The sequence below is a fragment of the Primulina tabacum genome, chromosome 2, assembly GCF_025594145.1.
Source record: "Primulina tabacum isolate GXHZ01 chromosome 2, ASM2559414v2, whole genome shotgun sequence".
Lineage (NCBI taxonomy): Eukaryota > Viridiplantae > Streptophyta > Magnoliopsida > Lamiales > Gesneriaceae > Primulina > Primulina tabacum.
This window is the reverse complement of record NC_134551.1, coordinates 1,971,535-1,983,994: the sequence shown is the minus strand read 5'-3', so window position 1 is coordinate 1,983,994 and position 12,460 is coordinate 1,971,535. Positions and strand designations below refer to the sequence as shown.

At 35.6% G+C, this 12,460-nt stretch overlaps 1 protein-coding gene and 1 long non-coding RNA gene across 2 annotated transcripts; both read right to left on the bottom strand.

Moving 5' to 3' along the window:
• Positions 1-2,978: 2,978 nt before the first annotated feature.
• LOC142524039 (pentatricopeptide repeat-containing protein GUN1, chloroplastic-like) lies at positions 2,979-6,915 on the bottom strand. The gene is made up of 4 exons (XM_075627767.1): positions 4,986-6,915; positions 4,588-4,804; positions 3,434-3,618; positions 2,979-3,347 (listed from the first exon to the last, which is right to left on the bottom strand). The coding sequence occupies exons 1-4, from the start codon at positions 6,890-6,892 to the stop codon at positions 3,083-3,085; spliced, it is 2,574 nt and encodes an 857-aa protein (XP_075483882.1). The 5' UTR covers positions 6,893-6,915; the 3' UTR covers positions 2,979-3,082.
• A 1,511-nt stretch (positions 6,916-8,426) lies between these two features.
• On the bottom strand, positions 8,427-9,239 carry LOC142537241 (uncharacterized). The gene is made up of 3 exons (XR_012818503.1): positions 9,046-9,239; positions 8,894-8,967; positions 8,427-8,776 (listed from the first exon to the last, which is right to left on the bottom strand). It is a non-coding gene; the product is annotated as an uncharacterized LOC142537241 (long non-coding RNA).
• Positions 9,240-12,460: the final 3,221 nt, after the last annotated feature.

Genomic DNA, 12,460 nt, shown 5'->3' with positions numbered 1-12,460 from the left:
CATGAAATCTAATTCAATTCTAACCCAAAAAGAATAAAAGAATAGAACAAGGTAAGGTCATGGATGAGTATTTTAAATGTTATATATTATCATGTGTGGTAAAAATCGCATGAAAGTTGCTATCAACTTTTGAAGAAATGTCACTATCATCCAAGAATTTGTGTGGATTTTTGCTATCTTAAATATCGAGAATTCTATTTTTTTTTTTTACCGGAGGTATTGTTTAGCTATAAACAAAAGAATTGTGAAATTAATAAATATATGCAATTATTTAACATAAAACACTACAATTCTTCACGACTTGAACGTTGGAAAGTCTTCATTTTAAGACGAAAATCAACCTCGTTTTTTTCTGCTCTTGAACCGGTTTATGCCCGGTTCAGTTTATCTGGTGGATCAATTCCTACAATCACTGTTCTAGATTTCAGAAGTTCATTTTTCGCAACATGAAGATAGGTGAATAAATTTGAGAGAATATACATGCATGCATGTATACTTTTTGACTTTGGAAAGAAGAATAAAAGACAGCCTTTACATTGTGGATAACATGAGTATATACCGAGGGAGTGGGATGTAGAATAAGGATCCCTCCAATCATATGGTAGAGATGATCCCAATGCCCAATAGGAGAGGAGATTTGCCATTAGAATATGATACCCCTAACCACTATACTTTTCTCAGGGGTGCACGGGGAAAACAAAGTGTATAGTGACATCCTCTTTTGCGGCTATAACCCAATATTTTTAATATTTTCAGTTCAGATATCCTAGCTACAATTGAAAAGGAATAGGGAAAAAAGAGGTAATATTTAAGAAAATCATCTCATTTTTGGAATAATAAATTAATGCGAAATAATTATTGATGTTATATCAACACATAAAATTACAATAATAATACATGCATACATAATAGCTTCAATACGCTTAAAATCTTTGCATGTTGTATTTTGATAAAACATAGCATAACAAGGTCATTAATTTCCACCACCGGAACTGCCGCCGCCGCCACACCCCATGCCACCGCCACCGCCACCGCCACCGCCACCGCCTATCCCTCCTCCAACTCCACCACCCACGCCGCCACCGCCAAACCCTCCTCCGACCCCACATCCACTACCACCTGACCCACCTACATGACCTCCTTTGCCACCGCCGAATCCCTCGCCTACACCACCCCCATCCTCTTTCCTATTCCTCTGCCACAGCCTTTACCACCACCAAATCCTCCTCCAGTAGTCCAGTACCAACACCTCCTTTGACACCGCCAAAACCTCCACCAGCGCTACCCCTAGACCACCTACCAAGCCTCCACCTTTGCCGCCACCACCTAATCCTCCACCAGCTCCACCCCCTGCTCCTCCCACGCCTCCACCAACACTAACTCCAAAACGGCCGATGCCTCCTACTGTCCCACCAAATCTGCCACCTCCAACTCCTCCAATACCATTCCAGCACCACCAACCAAAACCTCCTCCAGCACCACCTCCACTAATCATTTCTTTCTCAATCGTTCGCCCAATAGTAATTGTGCCAAGAGAAAACTAACAAACAAAATCATAACAAACGGCCAGACATTTTTGAAAGTCTGCCCCATCTTTTACTCTGAATGTGGCACAACAATCAAATTTTAGTGATTTTATCCTACCGTGTATCAATTGCTTCTAAACATTATATAGAGAAAATATGGAAGAGAAGAGTTCATAAATGCATGCAGTTGAAATATTAGTTTTCTTCTTAAGCACGTCGTTTGGCAAAGTTATGTTGTTCTTGCAAATTATTTTCAACATGACACGATGCCAAGTTCTATTGTGTTATTTCCTTACAACTCTCAACAGCTTTAATTTCCCCTGTACCACAGTCTAATTTTGCTCAAAATAAGGACAGATACCATCTTCATTTCAGTCCATATGACTTTGTGTGTGCTTATCTAATGCTAGGTGTTTGCCACATGTGTTCATACTTGATTCATTATGACAGACTCCATCCACCCACTTGTATATGTATTGTCCTAACAGAGCAATTCTAATTTGAAACCAAAAAACTACTATGTAGTATTTGAGTACATGAACCGATCAAATACAAAAGTCAGTTATGTTATGGGCCACATCATGTTCAAAAATAGAGAAAAATGATAAATTAGCGCTCTCTTTTCAGCAGTAATCGACCTTTCATTGTGAATCAATGATTGATTAAAATTGATGGTTTTAGTCTTTTGGAGAATCTGTGTAATTTATTTTAAGCCTATGTTTTCAATCAGTTTTATTTCAACTATTGTTATTATTCAAGATGGATATCAATAATCATTTACAGGTTCAACTATTTTCTGATTACATGTTTACTTCAGCCAACAAACTATACCACATGCAAATATTGGCTTCCTGTTTTTCCTTTTATCGCGCCATTGACACCTTCAGCTCAAACCCCTGCCACCCTACCAAAATGACAAATAAACACACACTCACACGTGCATAAATGTGAATTTCGGAGAAGTGTATTAAACCATCCAATAAACAATACACGTAAACCACCAAGTTCCAGGTAAAAGGATCTCTGATCATTCGTATTTCTTTTTACGAAGGGAGGATAGCATAGAAAATTCCATCCTTGAATAAAATGAAGACTTGTAAATTCGATCCTGTTATTGTATCTATACTTTCAAAAATAAACATGTAATTTTCCATGTATCAATCTGATTGCATGCAAAATAAACATAGGGGGTGCGACAATAAGATACTGGCAAAAGTCAATAAATAACACAAAAATAGTGAAATACAGCACAAGAGTCTAGCATGGAGGCATCATTTAAACCAGCAATTCATTTGAAACAGGATGTGTCAAACACAGTAGTACCAAACAATGCAAATGAACAACAGCTTCTAGATCGTGAAAACAGTCAACACTTGTGCCACGTCAAGGACTGAACCAACACAAACAGGTGCATGCAACATATATACAGACACAAAAAGAGAGAAGGAGAGATACAGAAAACCCATTTCAGAAAATCTATTTCTTTAACACTAAATTACATTCATTACATGATAATCACCATGCCATTATCATCAATGATACATACCCAATAAAAACTACAACAGGAGGGGTTGTAAATTTGGAATCAGGCCGAACCTTGTGCTTTCTGGGTGAGTTCTGTCATCCTGAAGAACTAGCACCTTAAAAGTTCCTGAATCTCTCAACCAGGCAGCCACCACAGCTCCACTCGATATAAACCTTCCAATATTACACTTGGCGACACTAAATGGTGCACCTATGCTAATGAGAAGAGCTTCAACCGTTCGCTTCAGCGTACCATCACCAACAACTTTGCTATGCTTGCCCCAACCGGTTAAGATGCTGCAAAAAGTGAAAGTTATGTCATCATCAACTAAAAGTACGAGTGAAAACTCACAAACATCTGATCTTATTGACAAAAATACCACCTTAAAAGGCTCGGTAACTCATGGCCGTCGTAAACAATAGAGCGAATGTTCAGCAACCATGCATGAACCATCGCTCTGGCAGCACCACACGACATCAAGTGTAAATCTAAGCAAGACTCAGACCAAGTATTTTCCCATACATCTCGACGTTTCCCTTCAAGTACAACAAATTGGGCACCTCGCTTCTACGAAACAAAAAATGAAAGATAATAATTAAAATCACATATCCATTGTAAGGACACTTGCAGCTCCAAGGTCAAATATCGCATGTGAGAAAAGAGAATAACATCTAGTGTACCAAGAAAACAATGACCAAAATGAACTGCAGGAAAACTCTTTGTCAATTTCTCTCATGGCAAGAGCAGTCATAAACTCGTGGAAGAAAATAATGACTAGAAGTAAATGAAATGATAAAAGCAGTCACAGCTTTAACAAAAGGAAACTAGTATTGATTTAAGCTAATGAAATGACATTGCCAGAATGTGGCACACATGAAGGATTCTTCCGCTGTTACCAATTTTTAGGAGGATACAGAGGCAGAGCAAGAGGGAGACAGTCATCCCCACTTCAATGTTAAGCATTTTTATAAACCCAAACATATTTATTAAATAAACATGAAAATAGAAATTTTGCTCCCCTAAATTCTTGAACCTTGGCTTCCATACAAAAATCCTGGCTACACCACTAGGAGGATATCAACAAATGGTGACACGTCTTTCTAAAGGAAGCACAAGAAGGATATGCAGGAATCTTAACCAACCAACCTCTATGAAGTTTTTGCTGATTCACTTGTTACTAAGAGCAATCAATGACCAATGGTTCTCTCACTAGCTCATCAATTACCACGTAAAAAGCTGAAAATTGGTTCTGGTATTACTACATACTTTCTTTTCCAAAAGTCATACATATTTTGTGATTTTTTCATTGTGGCTCTCAAATGTGACTGACTAGATGCAGAAAACCCAAAACCTAAGGACTAATTTTATTATGGAAATCAGAATAGAAGTCACCTTATTTCATCAAAAAAATTACTCGAGCCTATAGTTAATATGATATATTTCCATCAAACAGCAACCTAAAAGCCACATTCCCATACAGATATTATTATCATGTATCATCATCTGACCTTAACAAGATTGTACTCTGTAAGTTACCTGATTAAAGTGCCACAGTATGTCAGTCAGAGCATTATAAAAAGCAGATGCAGTTGAAGAGTCCATCCGGTTCACCTCATCGAAAAGCAATAATGCTTGCCTCCAAGTACTCTCATTAAGACCCATGAGAAGTCCATGTGCCACTCCATAAACTTGGTCATCAAAAAGTCGTAATTCTTCTAATAACAATGACGCTTCTTCAAAAGAATTACAGTGGCTACAACCACAAAAAGTATGGAGCCAACATCACTAATCAATTAAGCCTGAGTAACACGAGAATTCCACGTTCACGCTATGAAGCCAAAAGCATGTGAAATTCCACCAAAAATAATAATAGTAATAATTAGTAGTAAAAACACAATATAGGGAAGAGGTTTAATATCTGCGATACAAGATACCTGCAAGCGTTAAGAATTTCTGAAAATGTAACAACATTAGGCTTTATTTCCATTTCATGCATCTTCCGGAAAACACCCAATATGCAGCTTAAGTCATTCCTTTCCCTGTGGTTTTGCCTGCTATCACCTGATTTTCCACAAGCCAACTGCTTAAAAACCCCTATGATTTTGTCATCTGCTTCATCTTCAACCTCACTATCAGAAACATTCTGAAGAATCATTAACTTTGATGGTTCTAACTCAGACTCTAGATGATCAGCACTAGCCAATCGACCAAAGGCATTAATGATTGAGTTGTACGTGACAACATTAGGTTGAATCCCTTCCCCCATCATCTCATCAAGCAACAATATTGACAATTCCACCAGCCCCTTCTTGCATAAGGCATCAATTAGTTTGCTGTAGAAAACAACATCGGCTTTCAAGCCTTGTTGTTTGAATCCTCTATATACTTCCCTTGCGTCTCTATATAAGCCTCCTTTACAATATACACTGATCAATGTTGAGTAAGTTAATAGATTCGGACAGAGATGTTCTTTTGTCATCTCTAAAAACAGTTCTTTAACCTTCGCATACATTCCCTGTTTACCAAATCCATCTATCAGAGCATTGTAAGTAACCACATCCTTCTTGATACCTATACTCTCCATCTCCATGCTAATACTGAGAGCCTCCTCGAACCTACCTAGGCTGGCATAAATAGAGAGCAATGTATTATAGGAGACTCTGTCCAATTTAATACCAGCAAATTTCATCTCATTGAACAAACTCAGTGCCCTTTCCAGTCTCCCGGCCTTGGCACATCCCCGAATCATAGTGCTGTAAGTTACCTCATTAGGCAAGATATTTTTGGAGGGCATCTCCAACATAATCTCAAAAGCCACATCAATGTGTCCACCGCTGCAGGCAGCATCTAAAAGTGTGTTATAAGTGTAAATGTCTTGATCAATGCCCCGGAAAACCATCTCATTAAACAAACTTCTTGCCCTCTCCCACAGCCCTGCAACACTACAAACAGCAAGGAGGGAATTGTATGTGATCCTGTCAGGTCGCACCCCATTTTGCAACATTTCAATCAAAATATCCGAAGCCCTCTTGAAATCCCCACCTCCTTTCCCACAAGCATCAATTAAGGCGTTGTAAGTCACTAAATTCGGCTTCAAGCCAGAATCTTTCATACTCTTGAACACCCTCATGGCTTCATCAAAGTGTCCACTCTTTGCATACGCACTAATCAAAGCAGAATAAGCATAAACAGTATTGCCATACCCCTCATTGACAGCATCGTCAAACACTCTCTTGGCTAAATCCACTTTGCCTAGCCTTCCCAGAGTGCTAATCATGGATGTGGTCAATTTCCCCAATTCATTCCTTCTCTTTTCACGACTGACCGCAAATTGGAAACACCGCATTGCCTTCGACCAATCTCCCCTATTCCCCAGCTCCCGGAGCAAGAAAGTATAGTCATCAGAAGCGCAAAGCTTCGGTTGGAAACTGACTAAAATATCGTCCATACATCCTACCCCGCCGCCGCCACTAATAGCACAGCGGAGAGCTTCCTCAGCGGCAGAAGAGTGGCGGCTTGAGGAATTCAACCTGGGCCGGCCAAAGTGCAACTTGGAAACAAAACGAGTCGATCGACGGCCGGAGAAATCAGAGGCAGAAAGACAAGGGAATGCAGAAGTATCACCGGCGGCTGCAGCCGCGGCGGCGGATGGTGGGGGAGGCTTGGGGGCAGATGCATGAGAAGGTTGGTGATTGTTTAAAGAGACCTTTTGCGAGGTCCATTGGTGGGAGGAGTTGCGATGGTGGTTGTTCTGGTGGCTTTGAAGGTGGTGGAAATGGTGGTTCTGGTAGGGTTTGGCGGTGGTTAGCGTAGAATGCGGTGGCGGAGTCGAAGAAGCCATTGCTGAATAAAAGAAGAAGATAAGAAAAACCTGAGCTAAGTTTATATAGTTGGACTGTTTAGTGAGAGAGAGTGGAAAGTTTTATCAAATAAAAAACGGTATATTTTATCTCATTTTTAATAGAGAAAAGATTATAGAGTTCATTTTATAATTACAAAGTAAGTACAATGAAATATATATATAAAATTAGACAAAAACTTGTGTGTGGCGGTCTCTCATATCGTATTTTGTGAGACGGATCTTTTATTTGGTTCATCAATGAAGAAATATTGCTTTTTATTGTGAATATCGGTAGGGTTGACCCGTCTCACTGATGAAGATTCGTAAGACTGTCTCTCAAGAGACTTACTCATAAAACTAATAGAATATCAACCAAAAAAAGGCAACAACTTGTGTGAGACTGTCTCACGGGTCGTATTTGTGAGACAGATATCTTATTTGGGTCATCCATGAAAAAATATTACTTTTTATGCTATTACTTTTTATTGTGAATATCAGTAGAATTGACATTTCTCGCAGATAAAGATACGTGAGACATTTTCACAAGAGACCTACTCCCAAAAAATTTATTTTAGTCTTCATTCGTGTGCTCGACATTAGTATATAAGTTGAAGACTGTTTAAAAGCATTATAAACATTAAATGATACTTAAAATTTATGAAATTTATGTCAGATGCTATTATTAATTATCATTTACTTCAATTTCTATAGCATAATTTTTTTTAATTAAAATATATTTAGACCTAAAATATGGGAAAATGGTTAGAGTTTATATTTTTTAAAAATAGTGATTTAAATTTAATCCAAAAAAAAGAGTGTAAATGGTATTTTTTTTACATACATAATAAATAGTGCTAATTTTACTTTTCTTTCTCCCAACTTTTATATCGCTTTCGCTTATATTGACTCTTTAATTTCGTAAATGTTCTATTTTTTGTAATAGTATTTATTTAATTATTTTAATTTGAAGCTAACATTTAAAGAGCAAAAGAGGAAACCCAACCGTACGTGTGTGCACATTTTTACTATTTTCTCCCATCTTTCTTTTGTCTTGTAGTTGAAAAATGTTAGATTTTTTGTGAACATACAGAGAAATATATAGAAAAGAAAAGGCACTGTCTTTACTGTACTGTATCGATTAAAAAAAGGAAACGATTAGTTACTTTTAGTCATTGTCTGCCATATGACCCAAAAAAACCCGAAAAAGAAAGAAATCCAACTCATGAAATTTCGAAGTTTTTGGCTCCCAACATTCATTCATCGTTAAAAGTAATCGACGGAAAGAGCAAAAATGATTTCGATATCAATAACAGGGACCAAAATGATTTTTTGTCCAAAATAATATAATCACCTTTTTGGGGAAATTTGAATGATTTTTTGTCCAAAATAATATAATCACATTTTTGGGGAAATTTGAGTACGTGTTATTTCCTATGGGCCAATAACATCTAATAATCATAATTTAACAACCTTTTAGTACAGTACAAACAAGAAAGACAAAAATAGTAATTATTGCCTTTAAAGAGAGCAAAAGGTCAAGAATTTAGCAGTGTACAATGTTGGGTATCAGGCATTCTACTTCAAAATCTTACCAGTGGGGACCAAATACATCTCTTGCTAAAAAATATTCCGCTACTTGCCATGAGCATTTGAGCGCCATTGCTTCTGCAAAAATAACATCTCCTAAGAATTATGTAGAACAATGACTAAACTGTTCCCGAAGCGGCAATTATTCCTAACCCAAAGGCGGTAGACCAAAAATAAAAATAAAAAATTCTTTAGTGAGTCTTCTTTCTGATGCCCAGCTTCTTTACATCCTTCTTTGCAGCAGCAGATGATCCCGGAAACGAAATACCTACCGTGGCTTGATACAGATCCTTCACTCTACAGATAATAAGTGCAAGCAGATAATAAGTGCAAGAGATCAAAAGTCCCATTAAATTGATACAAATGTAAGTGGTTGATGTCCTGGGTAAGACTGACTGAAACAATCTCAGTTACCTTGGCATGCTAATGAACATGGCTATTACTGAAAGTTCGACAACCAGGGGATACACAGGGGCAGGAGTCAATTTCTGAGAACAGTAAAAATGTAGCAGACAAGTTAGTTTGTAGGAAATTTTTGAACAATTTGGAAGTCACGTAGAACTTACCTGTTTGTACATATCCTCTTCAATCCTAAAGCTTAATGGACCAACATGAATTTGAGGCTGCCTCTCTAAGTCGATCTCAATAAATTCCGACACGAATCTATGGTTACCAGATGGCAGAGCAGATCGAGGTTGGAGGAGGTGTTTACCCTTTGGTAAGTCCTTCACCTGAAAGAAGTTTGAGATTGGCAAGGGGAAGATGGGTTTCTTCCCCTGAAATTTAGGGGGAAAAGAGAGTGATTTACGAAGTATTTAAAAAAAAAAGATCTATTAGTCAATTTAGTTAAATGTCTATATCATTAAATTTGATTATATATATACATTTACTTTAAACACGTAATTCATTCTCATCAGTCATCCATTCAATTTTCATCAGTCGACTAAATCCTCTCCGTCGACCCCCTTTCCATTTCCTTTCCGGCTACAATTCTCAACGCAAATCGACGCAATGACTAACAATAATCTGATAATATTAACATTTATTTCGATTTATTGTTCATTTTCGTTCGTCGATCGACTTGTTGAGAAAGAAAATTTCGACCACACTTAGTTCGACCAACTTTAGGTCGACCAAAAAACAGTAGTCTACCCACGTGGTAGACCGAACAATGGTCGACCATTGCTTTGGTCAAAGACCAAAGCTTTGGATGGTCCATCATTGTTAATTGTTGGACATTGTATTGTTCTTTATAATTATTGGACATGGTAATATGTTTGATAATCATTCAACATTGTATTGATCTTTTAATTATTGGACATTGTATTGATCTTTTTTATTTCGATTTAAGTATTTATGGTGGAATTTTGTTGTTTGTCAATTTTTGGGTCGACCATGATGATTTCTGGGTCGACCTTGTCGATCCATGTTGATATTTGGGTCGACCATGTTGATCTCTAGGTCGACCCATGTTGATTTTGGGTCGATCAAGGTTGCTTTTGGGTCGACCCTTTTTCTAACAAATGAATCCATATATTTGACAAATATGACCGATAATTACTTAATTTTGATGGATAATTACACAATTTTGACCAATGTTACATGTTTTTAACATATGAATCACATAATTTCACAAGTATGTTCTATAATGTTACATGATTATGTTACATGTAATGACATACGAGTCACAATTTCACAACCAACTATGTTACATGTTATTTTAACATATGAATCACAATTTCACAACTATGTTACATGTTTTAATATATAAATCACAATTTCACAATTATGTTACATGTTTTTAACATATGAATCACAATTTCACAGATATGTTATATAATATTACATGTTTTAACATATGAATAACATATTTAGCTGGGTCGACACAAAGTAGACCTTGTTGCTTTGCTTTTGAGTCGACCCAAAAGTATATCCTACAAAATTCAACAAAAATTAAGAGAATAAGATAATTAGGATAGCCAAAAAGTAATAATAAAAATAATTAAAAAAAAAAACAAACATGGCAGGTTTCTTCTTGGTCAACCAAAATTATGTTGGTTGACCAAGAAGAATTTTTTCTTTGTTTTGGTCGACCAAGAATTAATAAAATTTTGGTCGACCAAGAATTAACAAAATTTTGGTCGACCAAGAAAATTAATCTTGGTCAACCCATAATACTTGGTCGACCAACTTAATTTTGGTCGACCAATTTTTCTGGGTGGACTCTTAGATTTTCTCAAAATAGATTCTGTGTCGACCGACCGAGAAGAAAAAGAAAAGGAGAATTAATTAATTTAAAGAGTTTAATTGATAATCAAAAGTCAACTCCTTGTTTCTTAAAAAAAAAAGTCAGAGTCCTTGTTTTTTAAATACTTTATCTCTCGCTTCTACTTTTTTAATTGGCCCGTTTGTTCTTGTACAAAAAATATATGCAAGGTTTTGGGGTGTTTTCGGAATTACAACTGTTTTAGAAATTTGACTTCTTCAATCAATTTTTTTTTAAAAAAAAATTGATTGAAATTTTCTCAAATATAATTTGTGTAATAGATCTTTAATCCAATCAGATTTATATAAAATTATTATTTGATAAAAACTTATGTGAGACGGTCTCACGGATCGTATTTTGTGAGACAGATATCTTATTTGGGTCATCCATGAAAAAATATTACTTTTTATGCTAAGAATATTATTTTTTATTATGAATATCGCTAGGGTTGACTCGTCTCACATATAAATATTCGTGAGACCGTCTCACAAGAGACATACTTTTATTATTTTTATGTTAAAAAAATTACTTTAAACTCTAATTATGAATCGAGTTAATTTGATAGAATTAAATAAATTTATAAAATCGTCTCATAAAATATTTATATAATTTTTATGCCCTTCAAATTGGTTTGTATTGACTAACATGTACTTCACATATGGGAAACGTAATCCAACATTGTCCAATGGGGTTGTTCATCCTTTGCTGTACAAACACTTATGGTTAATCGTAATCTGGATTTTGTTTTACTCGATTTCTATGTATCTCAATGTACAAGTCCTACAACGACGTTGTACATGGTTGATAATTAATGTAATTTTAGAAAATGGAAAAAAAAACTATTTTATTATATTTTATGTGATTTTTATTATATATTAATCAAAACTGAAAATTTTACTACCAATTTTCTCATATTCTCTATCATGAAGATCGTCGTGTCAAAGTTTTGACTTCAGTTGTCAAAAGATTCCAAGAGATCCCTCGAAAACTAGGGATGATAATTGTACACCACTTTCCGCTTATCCCTTTCGATAGATAAATCGTTCTTCTCCAAATTAGTCGCACATTTAACTATTAAATATTAACAAAACCATGCGAAAAATGAAAAATATGACGACTTTGAAAACACCCCTCTCGTTTCCAAAGGTAAAACTATACCAAAAAATTAGTTGAAGAAAATATAAACACATATTCTTTTATTTTTGTTCATACATTGTTACCATTTAGCAGACATTTTCATAGATACACACACACACAAATAAATAGTGCAGCCAGTTTTTGAGAAGTCTTATGATTGGTATCATATAACTGTTCGAAACACAAAGAAGTAATATCAAACTCAATATTGACATGTTGTCCGATATTATTTGTTTAATATTTTATTTTGTGTGGGTATATTGAAAAATGTTGCGAACAAAGATGTTACCGATACTTATGTCGCATTGAATAAATGATTTTAATATAGGGAATATCATATTCAACTTATTATATAATATATTTTAAACATCTATCGTTATCAGCATTAAGAGCAGTTTATTCGGTAATACTGATATGATATGAAAGTTAGGCATAGTTTTAATCAGATGATACAATCCCTAGTTTACTATAGGGTTGTAAACAATGATGTCACTATAATCGGTAATACAAAGTGTATGTGTATAAAAAAGAAACCTCATTTCAAAAAAAAAAAAAAAAAGAAACCTAAAATCAAACAT

Bases quoted from the DNA above. Each gene is read 5' to 3' on its own strand.
- LOC142524039 (XM_075627767.1), bottom strand. From the start codon at position 6,892: ATGGCTTCTTCGACTCCGCCACCGCATTCTACGCTAACCACCGCCAAA. The intron at 3,619-4,587 runs GTAACTTACAGA...TTTGTTTCGTAG, and splicing joins TACTGTGGCACTTTAATCAG to AAGCGAGGTGCCCAATTTGT. The intron at 3,348-3,433 runs GTGGTATTTTTG...CACTTTTTGCAG, and splicing joins GAGTTACCGAGCCTTTTAAG to CATCTTAACCGGTTGGGGCA.